This window comes from Chroicocephalus ridibundus, chromosome 9 (assembly GCF_963924245.1).
Source record: "Chroicocephalus ridibundus chromosome 9, bChrRid1.1, whole genome shotgun sequence".
Lineage (NCBI taxonomy): Eukaryota > Metazoa > Chordata > Aves > Charadriiformes > Laridae > Chroicocephalus > Chroicocephalus ridibundus.
In genome coordinates this window covers 34994206-35010115 of record NC_086292.1, presented here as the reverse complement: position 1 = coordinate 35010115, position 15910 = coordinate 34994206, and the positions used below count along the sequence as shown (strand labels likewise).

General features: G+C 39.3%; 1 protein-coding gene across 13 annotated transcripts in view; it reads right to left on the bottom strand.

Annotated features, from left to right (window-relative positions):
* The window catches only part of ZNF280D (zinc finger protein 280D), a 54248-nt gene extending 45327 nt beyond the window's left edge, over window positions 1–8921 (bottom strand). For 10 of the 13 annotated variants that reach the window (XR_010072678.1, XR_010072680.1, XR_010072679.1 and 7 more), the window contains exons 1-2: window positions 8641–8920; window positions 3290–3435 (exon numbers count right to left, since the gene is read on the bottom strand). Coding sequence is in view for 10 of the 13 variants with exons in the window: in XM_063347412.1 (XP_063203482.1) it covers window positions 3290–3428 (139 nt within the window). In the remaining 3 variants the exon portion in view is untranslated. Of the gene's footprint in view, window positions 1–3289; window positions 3436–7730; window positions 7918–8640 lie in introns of all 13 variants that reach the window. The other 3 variants (XM_063347413.1, XM_063347421.1, XM_063347417.1) reach the window with 3 other exon arrangements.
* Between the last annotated feature and the right edge of the window lie 6989 nt (window positions 8922–15910).

Sequence of the window (15910 nt, the reverse complement as noted above, 5' to 3'; positions counted from 1 at the left end):
TGAAAGAAAAATCAACAGACCAGCAATCAAAGGAGCTGTGTTGGAATTGCGTAACAAGAGGACTGATATTCTCACATATCCTACACAGTAGTCTATGACCAGAGTTCTAGCTCATTAGAAACATGTGGAATTTCTTAGATTTGATGTTTACTCCCTAATGCCACCAATATTCACCATTGTTTTCTGTCTTAGTCTGGGGTTTCTGATCATTCCAGAATGTTACAAAAATATTCATGAAATCAAAATATTTTTCTACCACCAGATTCTCAATTCCATTAGTGTTGCTGTCAAGTTTCTTGCTCTGACATGTGAAAATATGCATATGAAATTAGATAGATCCTTCAATATCTAACCAAGAACATTTAATGTACCTTCTTAAACCAGGATCAAATTACATCAGGATCTCAAACAACAGATCTTAAGAGTATCTACACATTGTGTTTAACAACCTTAAGGCTGTTTCCACCAGCAATGGCTCATTAGTATATACTACTCAGGTTGACAAATAAATCTAATTGCAGTAGAGCTCAGATCACAGCTTTCAACCCTGTCACCTGCATTTAGATCATACTAATAAAAAAGCAGCTGCAACCAACAGATCCAAACAGGTTTGCATTTTTTAAGATATGATGACTTTTCATCCTGTAATAGTAATACTATTTTTACTTCAACACAACACTAACTATGAGCAAGGATTTAGCTGAACACATACTTTGTGTTTGTTAATAAATCTATACCTTACATTTGAATTCCAAAGAGAAATGAAACTAAAATCTTCATCTACCTACAAAAAAAAAGCTATCCTAAAAGTTACGTCTCAGAAAGCATATTCAGCTTCAGTCAGTCTGATGCACGCACAATTCACATCCTAAAACACAAAGGTAGATTTTACTGTTTTTAGGAAGAACATTTCAGGAAGCCCGTGATTTGAAATTATAAACTAGATTTACATGACTCAAGTGATTCATCATAGACTTGATGCGCCCTTTCCCCTCCCCCATCACAGTATTATTTGTCCTGTTTAGGTAAAACAACACTGAAGTGTAAGAAAGCTAACATGCAGCACAACATTTTCAAGTAGCAACAAATTACAGGTTTGTAACATTATGAAAAAGGAAGCAAGAAAAATGAGCAGTAACGGTAGAAAAAATGTGTAGTTGCAGGAAATGGTAAAGGGAACAAAGCGTGAATTACTTTTAATCTCCAACTAATCCTCCAGTACATTAGAAGAAGCACTTTATTGTACATGACACTGTGACAGCAGGTCAAAGTTGGGTTTTTAACTATTTTCTTCAAGTTTTCCACACCAGTCTGTACAAAAACTGATAACTGCATTGTCAGGAAAAGGTTAAAAAAAATTTTACTGTGTATTGTAGAAAATATACCTTTCAGAAAAATTAAACACTACACACAAGTCTCCGTTTCCCATATAATTTTTCACCTGATCAGACAGGAATTTTCTCAGGTAAAAACTAAACAACAGTGATAAGCAAAGTTGAGTTCACTGTGTCTTGCCTATCACCAATAACAAACTGAAGCCTGACTACTGCCAGGTAGTACTACTTACAAGCCAGAGAACAACTGAGGTCATTCTTCCATAGCTGTTTTTGATAGTGAAGTAGAAGATTACAAAGAGAAAAGGTGAGGAAAGGGAAGGAAAAGAGATAAAGTAAAAAGTTATACCGTAAGTGATTTTACTGGTGTCAGGACTGAGCATGGACAGCACTAGAATAAGATACATACATTGTAAGTCTCTGTCTTTTACCAAAGTTCTTGAAGTTACTGAATGACATCAACATTACAGTTTTTACTGAACTATTTCCAACCTTTATGACTACAAAAAAATCTTGAGACTACGACAACTGCAATGAAACTTGCCTAGTGCCTTAATAATTGTTCTATGCCATGACCTACTGCCACTGACCAGCAGCAATCCAGAGGTCTCTGGACCTTCCAGAAAACAGCAAGGGTACTTTTCAGTCCTTATGGAAGTTTGTAACAGCAGAAAACTTCTTAGAGCAATTTTAAGATATTCTTCAAATTTTCAAAAGGATAGAAGATATTTTTAAATATTCAAAAAGATTAACCCTTAAGAGCTATTTTCAGGTGGGAGAACTTTAACATCAGCTTCAATATTCTTTTAATATTTAAAACATATTTTTTCACTTTTTAAAGCATGTGTAAGGAGAATTAGACTTACTATCCCAGTAACAAAGTAAAATAGAATTCAGATGGAAGATGAAGGTATTGTGAACCAAAATGACTGAACAGCTAATAACAGCTCCAAAGTCCATGCACCAGAGCGTGACAGCCTAGTTTCACATCGTGTCTTGAGATTCTTCACTGCAAACTATACACTTTCAGAAAATGACTATGGAAATCTTAGATGCAAGCATAGCAGACATGAGGCAGAAACTGAAAGCAGTAAATCTCACCAGGCAGTCTCATGCATTCGACAGCTAGAGAAACATCAGGTCAATTGACTAAGGTCAACTGGCTGCAAAATGGCTGCATACAGAAATCAAAAAGTTTCATTACTAAAATTAATTTAAGTAACAAAAATGTTCTCCTTTACTTACCTGACACAGCCCAAGCACGGGACAAACATGGAATCCTGACACATCTGCTGTCATCACAACCACCTAACCTCACTCCCTGCACTGCCTGCATTAGGAGAAAACTACAGAACTTGATGAAAAAAACTCTTTACTTTACAGGGGATGAATGAATGTATTAATAAAAGTCTCTTACTTAACAAAGAGGCTTCTACTATTTTCATATTAATCACTTTTCCTGATTGTGCTTTTATTACAGACACTTAAGACAGGTATCTTGGTTTTGTCAGAATGTTGTTCACCCAGACTGTCTACCAACACATGAAACGCGGGGTGGAGAAAAAAGAGGAACTGTAACATGAAGACTTAAATTCATGCACATTACTTTAGCAGGGAGACACTTCCAAGTATCTAACTAAATATCAACTACATTAAGAGCAATTGCATGCATGGTTTCAGCATACTTGATTTTTAACCATATTGCTAAAACCTTCAAACATCCTTGTTTTGACTTCAGAGATTTCAGGTCAGAGGTAGACACAGCTGTGCATAACCTTGGTTTTAGGACAGAATTTCTTAAGAATTCTAATTTTCAGTATGACAGCAAACTACAGAACAGCTTTAAGATGTAGATTTTCTAAGGTCTCACTGTTAAAAATTCCGTATTATCAAAGTACATTTAAAGTATTACTCCTTGAAATATCTGTTTTAAATTATGAAAAATGTTATCTTACATGTACTAGCTGGCTTCGAGCTTGAAATTTCCCCAACAAAGATGGGCTCATCATCATCATCATCTTCCTCCACTTCTTTCACTCTCTTTTGCCATGGTTCTAGCTCCTCTTCTTCACATTCCATAAATAATTCTGCCATCTTGAGACTAGACAGTAAAAAACAAAGCACACATACCAAAACATTCAGTACTTTCATGGAACAAATATTTCACTGTTCAGTAAAGATTACTGCACTTCATGGTAATTCCCATAGAACGGTCTTCCCTCCCCACCCCCCCACCATGTTCTATACAGGTTGAACATGATCTGATATAGATCTTCAAACATCAACACCACATCACCTTTCTGATAATTATTTGAATTCTCATCTTTGCTATTAAACATGAGAAAAGATCAGAGATATCCTCCACATAATTTAAACTATTTTTGCACAATCCACTAGTAACTATCAGAGGAAGCCTCTGACACCACAGTGAAAGGTATCTTTGAAAAAAAATACTCCTCTTTCAGGTAAGTTTTTCAAAAGAAATGTGAAGACTCTACTACAAAGCATGTAATATACCTGGCACAACTGAGTTACAGCAACACTAGTTACAGCTTTACTCTCTTTGCATCTAAAAATCTCAAACCAAACAAAACCCCACCCAAACCCACAACCCCACGAATTTTGTAAGATTTTGCCAGGGCTTCCCATATAGTCACATTTTCTTTAAAACACAACAAAAACAAAACAACATTCCCCAAAACCCACACAACAAAGAACAATCCACCCACAAAAACCCCTCAAACAAAAACCCCCACAACAATAACACAACCCCAAAACCATACCCACAACACATTACGTAGTGTTTTCATTATCAGTTAGGACTTGATAAAAGTTTTGAGTAGATCTCATTAGACTGAGTCCCTCAAGCTTGGAGACTTGGTCTTGCAGTAAGGAAAAAAAATCATGTGTGAAAACAGTAATGAAAATATGTAGCTTTTGGAATTAACCAAATTACAATCAGCATCTCTAATCACAACTAGTTTTATTTGTTTTGTTAAAGAAAGTGTGATGACTCATGAGGTTTTCCTCTTTCTTTTCATATCCTCTAACATAATCTTGAAAGTATTTCCAAGCAAATCAGGAAATAAGAAACTTTCCAATTTCTTTACACATGCTATACCAATAATCTAATTTGTAATAAGACCAGTAATTTCATAAAACCACAGGACTGTCACAGCAATAACCAGGATCAGGATCCCAATACAACAGTGTTTGCTTTGCCTAAGACACAGAGCTTCACAAAATTCAGTGACTCAATTTTTTAGTAAATTGGAAGGGAAACAATATAGTTTCGCATGAGGAACCAAATAGTAACTCCAGTCAATGCAGAAATTCCTCAAAATTAAGGAGCAGTTAAGCACATGAAATTCAATTCATCATTGGACTGCTTTGACAAAAAGTGAATAACATCCAAGCAACAGTTCCTTTCATGAAGGTCACAATTGATGTAAGAAAATTTCATGTCTTATTACCAGGCCACTGTCAACAAAAAACCATTACGAATAGGTCTCTCATTCGTGTGCTCATGCAACGCTTATCTGACAAAGCAAACTAGTTATGGAAGCTTGACTTCCCACTATTAGGCAGTGATAGTTCTCTGACAGTTTACCCCCTAAACCTGATGCCCCTAAGCCAGGGCATCAGACCAACACTAGTGTATGTGATTATGTCATTAAAGCCTATCAAACCTTATACACAAGGTGACAAAATCAAGATTCCATTCATAATCATAAACTGATATTTCTTAAACCAAATTATTTATCTTGTAAGATGAAGAGGGTGTTTATTCAACACATTTTTCTGTGCAATTTCCCATTATTTTCTCCTTTTCAAAAATATTTCAAAAGCAACATATATATTAAACATTGGGTCAAGTTTCTTTTTTGAAAGTATAATTATGCAAACTAAGAATACTCCTCATTATCTACCAACAGTGTTTGAAATGAAAGCCTTCAGCACAGACACAGTGAGAAACTGCCTAATAAGAGAAGACAATTTCATGACAAGAGTAATGAGTTGCTAGATTTGGTGATAGACTGTAGAAATAATTAGCTTGTAATAGCTTATCACAGGGGAGCAGACAGAATCGTGCCCCTACTTTCATTAAAGTGCATGAGAATGGGGCTGCTGGTGTTACATGCAAAGTCTTGGGGATAATATCAAGTAGCAAAGCTATACTCCTTCCTTCCTCCTTCCATCAGCTTAGGGTGTTGAAGTTAAACACAGTGCTAGAAAAGAAGAAAATAAGACACTAAACTAAATTCTTGTCACAGGAAAAAAGAAAGAGTATGAAACCTATTTCCACTTGACAGAGACAATAGGGGCCACGTGCCAAGTCTAGGAAAGATAATCAATCCTGCCTCTCCTCTGCAGAAGGATGTTCTTTAGAAAACCTTTTCTTTACTAACAGAGAGGCAAAGTTCATTAGATTTCAAGCCAACATGAAAGACTATTTTCAGAGACTTTTTACATGGAACTGACAACATAAACATCAGGGTTTGTTTTTCTTTTTTATTTAAAAAAAAAAATTAGATTTGTTTGACCTCAGGGGAAAAAGTAACCAATTATAAAATGTGTACAGAGAATGCAAATGAAAGCATGCACAATTTATATTAAAACCACAAAATAGACACAAGCTGTCTATAAGTTAGCAGAATTCTAACAAGATACATGCGATAACCTCAGCTACGCTATAATGCAGCTGGTTTTGTGTGTGTTTGTTGGGGTTTTTTTTATATACAGCTAAAAGTAATTTGATAACACAGGCAGGGACTTTTAGAAAGTTACACCAACTGGTGGCATCTCTCATGGATGTTTCATTTTACAAATCAGGATGTACATATTAAGGTACTCTCAAATGGTGATTCCAAACATATGTCTCCTTTTAAAAGACTTTTAAAAAGTATCAAGATTATTTCAGATCTTTTAATCTACTTTTTTTTTTTTAATTCATTACTATGATCTGAAGCCAAGCTTTCTCTGACTTTTTTCCTGGCAACAAAGCCAGACCAATGAGTTCCTGCACTGCTCCCTTAGTTGTGCTAGTACAACTTTTCATGGGACTATGACGTGAACCAGTGCAGGTTAAAAATAGGCTGGCCCACTAACAGTTTTACCGGCACGACAGAGAGGTTGCAAAATCGGTGGCCTGAGCAATCAAAGCTGCAATACAGGGGAATGGATTTGATTACAGGTGGTGTGCAGGAACTGCTCAAATGGTCTCCATTGCCAAGGAAAACATCTACGTCCATTTTTAGAGTACAACTAGCTTCCAAGTTTTCAGCTTCTTTAACTACATTAACACAGAAAACGCATTCCAGGAATACTGCTAGTGGTTGCTCTAAATGCCAAAACCAACAGTGAATCCTTCCCCGACGCTCCCCAAATATTTCCCAGTGGAGGTGCAGATGCCAGTATAAGAAAGGTAAACCTACTGACAATAGACTTTATTTTCCTCATTTTTTAATATGTATAAACATATATACACATCTTAAAGGTAGTCCATGAATCTGAGAGGTCCAGAACTCCAATGAAATGCTCTATGTATATAATCAAAGAAAGTGTTTAAAACATTGTTCTAGGCTAAAAAGTGTCAAAATTGTAAAAAAATTCTTTAAAACATTTTTAAAAATACCATTAGACTTTATCAAGATATCGCTTTACAAGGCAACTGCACAACAAAAGCTAAAGCTAGTCATGAAAGTTCATTAGGCAGGCACAGATAATCAACAACCTGCAGAGACAGGAAAAAAAATTGAACTCATTGCACAAAAGAGCAATAACCTTCTGATAAATAAACGTTTCAAAAGCACTAGTTTGGACATTTCTATTTATCATGGCAATTACGTTTAAAGATACAACTGGCTTTTAATAAAGTTAGGTATTTATAACCTTTTTTTTTTTTTACTGTTAGGATTTAAAAGCACTCACATAAACAAAAGTGATACAAACATTAGTAAATGTAACAAGAGTGTAACAGCTGTAGTGAAAACTGCAGAAAGTGCCCTGTAGAAGCCCACATTAAAGATGCACAGAAATCAATACTACAGAAAATCATGGCAAATGAAGCTGCAATAAGATTTAGAGTTACTGAAAATCCATTTATTTCTTTAGATGCAATTCACCTGTTCTACTGTTAAGGTCAAGTGAACTTTCCAATACTCAGTACTTCTTTGGATTGGCCTAAAATAACTGAAACCAAATCCCCAGTATGAAATTGGTAGTGAGCTTAAAGAGTGAGGACGCCTTTGTTAACCAGAAAGTTCTCAGACTAGCCTTGTTTGTCATCTTTCCATAATGGTTTTATCAGTGAATTATTCAGACATTGTTTTTTTCCTCCAGTTTAAAAGCTGCACTTCAAATGCACGGGAAAGCTATATTATTGACAGCACAGACCATAGGGCGAGCACCCACGTTGTACTTTTCAGACAACTTCCCGTACAGGCACATAACTTTGCATCACGTTAGTTGTAGAAGATGTGTGCAATCCACAGCTTCATCAGCACTGTGCGCAATTGTGGTTTTAATCGAGTGCTGCATTTGTGGCAGCAGCGAAGAAACGATGACCGAGATGAAACTGAACCTGAAAGTTTTAAAAAAGCCAAAGTAGAAACCAACTTCCCTCAAAAACAGAGTACACCAGCCAGCGCTGCCCTCTCCGCCGTGAGATGGAACAAGCTCCGCCTCGGGCGGGCCGACATCGCCTTCGCAGCCCGCTCAGGAGCTCACACCCCCGGGCAGACGCGGCTGCCAGGCGGCGGGAGGCGTCCAATTCCCCGCGGGCGGCCCAGCGGCCGCCGCCGCTCCGCCCGCAGCGCCCCCGGCGCCGCCGTCCCCGGCGCAGCCCCACCGCCCCGCCTCCCGAGTGCCGGGTGACCGCAAGGACTCGGCTCCTGGCTGCAGGTTCGGCTTTGGACGAGGCCCGCATACCACAGCCGCGCCGGGAGGGGAGGAGGCCCGGCAGCATCCGCTGCCAATGGCCGGGGGGCCCTGGCCGCGGCCGGCCCCTGGACGGCGGAGGCAGGGCGGAGCGAGCCCTGTCCGGGACGCCCCTGCGGGCAGAACCCCCCCGCCTGGTTCCCAGCGGGGCCCCGCGGGCGGCCCAAGGGAGCCTTCACGGCGCGGGGTCCCCGCTCCACAGACGCGGCGGGGGCGGGGGGAATGGGGGCAAGGCCGCGCTCCGACCTAAGATGGCGTCGGTCTCGCAGGCGACAATCCCCCCGCGGCCCGCCCGCCGCCGAGCGGCGGCTCCCTCCTCCTGGGGAAGCGGCAGGCAGGGCCGAGGGGAAGAAGCGGGCTACCTTACCGTGCTGCGCGTCCGGAGAGGCGGCGGTAGCGGGCAGGCCGCCCCGCTCCCTTCCTCCCGGGCTGGCGGGGTGGGGGAGGGGGATGGGAAGCAGCCGCGCTGGCGGAGGCGCTTCACATCGCCGGACCGCGGCGCCCCACCTCAGCCGCCGCCGCTGGGGGAAGGCGGGAGGGAGGCGGGCGGGGGTGGCCGCCCGGCGCGCTGCCTGCCGGGTAGAGCGCGGGTCAGCCCCACAGCGGCGCCTGCTTCCCGGCGGCCGCGGGGCGGGGCCGCTCCGGGGGCGGGGCCGCGCGCCATGTGCCGGGCCTCACACCCAGCGCGCGCTCGCCCGCCTCGCGCCCCCTCAGCGAGGGCCGGCCGGGACCGGGCCATGGCGGGCGCCGAGAGGAGCCGCCGGCGGCGTCCACCACAGCGGCGGTGCCCCGTGAGTAGGCCCCATTGGCCGTGGAGCCAGCGCCGCTGTCATGTCAGCACAACCCTGGGTAGGCCGCGACGGGGAGATCAGGCCTTTCCCTGGCCATACAGTCGGTCACAGGCACCAATAACTCCACGCAGCTGTGTGGCCAAACAAAAGCTGGGGAAAAGGATACCCGAAGTTAAGGTTAAATGCAAACAACTGAGAATATAGTGTGGAGTATGTTGCTGGAGGCAGTGGAGCATAAGATTTTATTTTGTTTTTACACAGGAAATTCCATCTGAACATGAGGAAAAACTTCTTTCCTTTGAGGGTGGCAGAGCACTGGAATAGGCTGCCCAGAGGTGTGGAGTCTCTTTCTCTGGAGACCTTCAAAACCCCCCTGGACACGTTCCTGTCCAGCCGCCTCTGGCAGCGGGACTGGACGAGATGATCTCCAGAGTTCCCTTCCAGCCCCCACCATAGAATCATAGAATTGTTGAGGTTGAAAGGGACCTTTAAGATCATCGAGTCCAACCTTTAGCCTACCCTGACAAGAGCCACTTCTAAACCATGTCCCTAAGTGCCCCATCTACCCTTTTTTTAAACACCTCCAGAGATGGTGAATCCACCACCTCCCTGGGCAGCCTATTCCAATGTTTAATAACCCTTTCAGTGAAAAAATGTCACCATTCTGTGATACAATACTATTGAGACTGGGGGTTCATTGTAAACCTGTGTTTTTGTGGTGTTTTTTCAGAGCCATTTACCCAGTGGGTTAAATATCAAATATATGATCAACTGTTCCAAACCTTTAGTGAATAAAACATTCCCATTACTTTCAGTGGGACATCGCAAAACTGCTAGACAAGGCCCTAACTGGGCAGTGAAGGCACAGTTGCTAGAGAGAACAGTCTTGGAGCACAGCACCATAGAGGGCTGCGGTTTCACTCATCTCAGAATTTGCATATGGAAATCTCTATGTCAAAAGGTGACTAAGAAATTCAGGTTTTCTCAAGCTTTTTTGTCTATAGTGCTCTGTCACACTGGCCAACATCAGTCTTAAGAATGCTCCCGAGTTTAGATTTTCTTTGTTTTTCTCAGTTTTGCCTTCCATTCTACACTAATTGAAAAAAGAAAGCGTGATTCTTCTTTTAGTAAAATATGAAAATATTTCTGGTGAATTTTGAAGGTAAATAATGGGAAAGTACTTAAACTACATGTAATCTGTGTATCTCAACTTTTTCAGCTCATACTTCTCATAACTTACTGTTGGTGACATCTGCCATAGCTCCCTTCGGACATCCTCAATTTATTTAGTGTAAATTCTCTCTCAAATACAGGTATTTTTCAGAAGAATAAGTAAAGTGTCTTTCCTTGTGAACTTAAGCTGTAAAGATTTGTCTACAGTGTTTAGCCTGTAAAATATTCTGTTCATTTTCACTATTATCTTTATCTTCTAGATGCTTTCAAAGTATTTTGGAACCTCAGAGAAGTGAAAAAAAGAACTAAACAACATTAGTAATTAAATAATTGCTGCTTAGTGATTATGCTATTAAATCATTTGGTTATTACAGTTGAGTAATTAAACAATTACTAAACTATGCCATCCTGCCAAAGTAGGAGGAAAAAAAAAAGAGAGAAAGAAATATTCCTGATATTTGGCAGAAAATTGAGAAAAAGAATGTGAACTAGAGAGGGGAACTTATTTTAGACAGAAGTGACTGGAAAGAGAGGGGCATAGTCCAGTTATTTGAAACACGTATTTTCAACTACACATTTACCCACTGAGAAATCATTGCAGGTGTTTATATTCTTTCTAAAGCAAGACAAATATGAAGATAATACTAAGATTACAACGTAAAACATTGAAAAAGTGTGAAATAGCAGAATTAAGATCAACTCTGCACATTTAATTTATTAAATTTGTACATTCTGAAGGTGCAGAATTGCATACTGTCTGTTCTGCAAGACCCCTGGCCTAAGTCCTTGGACAGACTTGTTTGAATCTCATGTTTTTCCATCATCCTGCAAAGCCATAGGAGCAAAACAAGTTTACCAAGTGAAAATTAACAAGTGTTCACAACTATGAAACTCACAAATGAATATAAATAGCCCCCATAATTACAAAAAAATAGTTCTTTCCAAGGCTCCCTCAGTTTTATAGATGATGATATCTTGGCTAAGCTTAGTATATAGTTAATGAGAAAGCCCTAAAACTTTATGTTGCAACAAATAATTGGTGACTAACTAAAGAAAAAAGTAGAAATCTAATGGGATCTGGAAAAGCTCTCTATAAAGAAGAGAGTGAAAACACAGTGTACTTACTGTCACATGAGTGAGCTGTGTCTCCTTGACATTAAGATGTGAGACTTCATAGACTGCATCAACAATGAAGGTGCCCTTCTAATGTTACTCATCAGCCATGGAAACAACACGGGAGGTGCTGGGGTAGGGGAAAATAAAAACAGGGATTCCTGGCCTCCACATTTAGTGATAGTCCTTGGCAGTTATCGTTGCAGTGAGCCAGCAGATCCAGGCAATTAAAGAACACACTACTCCATGGTGTCCTTGCAATAAGAAAAGCATAGGCAGATGCACCACACAGGAACATTTATAACTCATGTAGGAGAAGCTAGTATGATGGAAGACATGCAGTACTTTCAAATGCAGTCTAAAAAACTGCAAGTTCTGGAGATGCCAGCCCGAATTAAGTACCATGAAGGAGGGCTGCATTATACCTAAAAGGAAGTACCGATAAGGTAACAAGAGGTTTTAGGAGGGCCGTGCCTGAAAACTTTCAGAGAAATCTGCAAACATATGATATACTCTAAAAGAGAAACTTATCAGAAGCTGATTATAGAAAACAATTGTATTTCATGCAGTTGGGCAGCATGCGTGCACTGTTGGCTACAGTAGTAAAGCTGAGCTTGAAATCTAGTCTGAATTACTTCATCTTAGATCTACTGACCTGTAACTTGACTACTAAAGAGATGTTCCTTTTGAGAATTATTGACAGTAATATTTCATGAGTCTCTGTTTTTTGTCTCAAAAGCATTGTCTGTGCCAGAGAAATCAATTGATTGTAATATCCCTCAATGGTCCAAAATGCTTCTGTTGCTTGCTGCAGATTTAAAAAAAATATGCAAATAAAAGTGAGTTGCATTTGTAAATTAAAGGCACTTGCTAACATGGACTAACATGGATGCAGGCAACTAGACACATTGATATTGTCAACTCTGGCAGCTGTTAGACCCACCAGTCCAATCAAAAAACAAAGTCTCTTAGCTGTTTGTATTTTGCTTCTCCAGTGCCGTTCTTTTTCTTTCCCCCAAGCAAAAAAATCGCAATGAGAGATTCATAGATTCATTCTAAGTGTAGATTCTCTATATATTGTTACTGTCATCTGCCCCTGCTGCTCTGCAGGTCTTTTACTTCTCTTTCTCAGTTGTAAATTGCCCACTAAACTATCATTTGTTCTATCCCAGGGATCTGTTCCCCCCACATCACCCTGTATCAAACACTGATGAATTAACAGACAACACTCTAATTTTGACAAGGCATACGGAAGTTTGTTAAGAAATCACAGAAACTGGTAGCTGCATTGCTCACAACACCAGGGAGTATAACTTATTTCATCTCTTTACTCGTCAGACTTTGTGCTGGTCAAGGGAGGAGTGTAACAAGTGAGAAGTTATGAATACAGCTATCAACTTTATTCTGCATATCAACCAACAGTTGTTCATATTGTTCTTATTTTACTTATCATGTTCAGGCATTTTGAGGCAAGAGTGTCAGTCAGTTAAGCATGAGGATTTTGCAGTTAAGATATATAATAATAATAATAATTCTCAAGATGATAATCCATTGTTCTTTTATGGAAGAAAAGCTTGGGTCTGGGAAAAAATGCTCATACTCTTTATATCAGTTAGCAGGTCTTTAAACAATGCATCAATGTCTGCAAAAGCTGGATGATTACTTTTCACCTTGGCACCATGCTTTTTAACCACAGCCATCCCACCCAGATGTAGCTAAAAGGCAAATATTCCATCAAGGTTTTTAGCAACACAAATAGTTTGAACTGCTTTCTATTTCCAGATCAAGACCAAAGAGCTGGATAGTAGGAAACCAGGAAACGTAGTTGATACTTCAGAAACCTTGCTATGCAACAACAGCAAATTGTGTGCTTAAAGCATGTAAACCACCTTACCTCTTACCATGAAATCTCATAAGACAAGCTAGTGTTTTAGTCATCTATAGATACAGGCTAATTTGGAAAACCTTTAGCTATACCATTAAAGATTCACAAAATCAGATATGCATTACAAATTACATTATCTTTCAATTAAGAATTTATAAAAAAATTCTTAGAACTATTGCTATTGACATTCATCTTAGGAAGTCCATTTTGTTACTATGATGACCTAACCCGCTTCACTAGAATGAATGAGTCTTCACCAACTCTCTCCATAAACAACGGAGGTGAATGGGAGATAGTGTACAGGATAAGGGACTTCACATTCCTTAACTGAAGCAGTGAGACATGTCACCATAAACTATTTGTGCAAGCCTCTTACAAGTTTATAGGTTTATAGATTACTTAAACGTGGGGATCAATTAAGCTACCATCAGCATGCAGATACCTCTGTCATAGAACTTGGAGGTCAATGTAACAGTGCCAGCAGTGTTCCAGTTGTGGGAAAGTGCCATATACAAAGAAAATGACAGGGAATTTAAATAGATATTCATTTACCTGAACAGAAATACAAGCAGAGTACTAGGAGAACATAAAGTTATCAAACTGTTTAGGAAAACAGAATTTTTACAGATTAAAACTTTACAGTACATTTCAGACATCCCCTTCTGCTCTGCTGATACTAAAATCTCTCGTATGTAATTTTCAGGTTGATATTTAAAAATTAACTTTGACTATTTTCTTCACTATTGATTTAGTAAACAAAATTAGTATTTGTTGAGAGTGGCTGAGGTGTAAAGAAGTTTATAGTGTGTTCTGAAAAGTCTTGATTAGGTTCCTGAAAACCAAATTTTATACATGGCTTAAGCTTAACATGATGCTGCCTTTTTATTAACATCAAGGTTTATTTTGTCAGAGTTACCTAGGGAGACTGTGAAGTTCCCATCACAGAAGATTTCTAGAGTAAGTGAAAACATGTCAGAAACAGACTTGGTACATTTAGTGTTATTAAGCTACTAGGAGGAGTGCTACTAAACGACTGTGACAAATATACCTAATGACGATTTATTTTTTTTTTAAACCCTGCTTAATGAGGACTCCATGTTATGTCTGATCACTATTTGAATGTAAGCTGGGAATCAGAGTGCAATTGTCTAGTTCTGATTTTGTATGTCAATAAAAAACCTACAGCAGAGTGAGTAAGTCTTGCTCATTAGCACTGAAGTTATAGGTTTGTTTAATATTATTTGTTATTCTTAGAAGTACTACACACATACAGCAAGTACCAACCTGCATGACATGGCAATTGAAGCTGCTGCCAAAATTTTGTTAGAATAGATATGTTCAGGTGGGAAGCTTGTAACCATGAATGCACAAACAGATACTAAATGAACATCTGCAAAACAAACACTATTCAACACATGTATAGTTTGCTCAAGTATTCAAGTATTCCATAAGGTATGCTTGTAAAATTGATTGCATTTAGTCTGCTGTGGTTTGCTGTTAAAGTATTATACCTTCAGGAATTTGGCACAAGTATAAACACTAAAGGGTGATCTAATCTGTTTATAACATTATTTTATAATGCTTGTTAGGCATATGTAACATATTTATACTTTCCTTTTTGAGACAATATGAAAAGTCTAACATTCAACCCTAAAGAAATCATAGGCTGTCATTCTTTTAAACTTTAAGAATATGCTCCTGTAAATTAAGAAAAAACGCAAACCAAACCATAAATTGTCTTTTGAAACAATTCCAACATACCATCATGCATAATAATAAAAAAATTAGTATCTAGGAGAGTCAGTGTCTCTTCAGTGTGCATGTATTTCTAGTGCTGACTTTACTCAAACTCATCAGATGAGAACACATTCTAAACTGCTTGAAGCTACAAGAAATGTTGAATTGGATGAGCTTTGTCAGAGTGAAAATGGCTAAAACCAGAACCATTGCTATTACAAATCCAGTTTGTTTATTTGTATGCAAAAGAAAAATATTTCTTAAAAAAATTTTTGTTTCCAGCAGCTTTTCATGGTGGCTTTAGGTTGAAATAAAGTTAGTAAATTAACTTTAAGAAATAAGCCTTGAAATAATTTAGTTTTCATTTAAGAAATTGATTTTAGAAAAATGATGCTACATACATCCATTTATCTATTGCAGCTGTTCGTCCAGTTCTCAGATCAGAGACACAGGGCATACACCTTGTCTATTAGATTCATTTTTATCATTCACCTTGGAACAAATTCAGTCCTAGATGTCTACTACTGTGTGTACTCCATGTAGTAAAGAAAATCCAAGCAAATAACTACTTGATTTAGCCTTTGCGTCTCCACTTCTACTCAATTAAGTAATTCAGTAGTAAAGAACATTGTTCCACTGGGTTGATGCCAGACATTGTTATAGTACTTGGCAGAAGCCTTAAATAACATGAAAAGTGACATAATACCAACTCAACATATGCCCCAGAGGCTCTTGTTGAAAAATGGCACTACTGGGTAAAGTTTACAGTCATATTTTCTGCTTCAAAAAAACCCAAAACCCAAGGGAGTAATGTATATTTATTGAAGTTGTCTTATTGACAGCAATCGCCAGCTCATACTGACAACAACTGCTATGCTGCAAGAATCCTACTGCTGGATAGGTTTCTCGCTCTCACAAGCCTTGTCAGAAAAAGAATT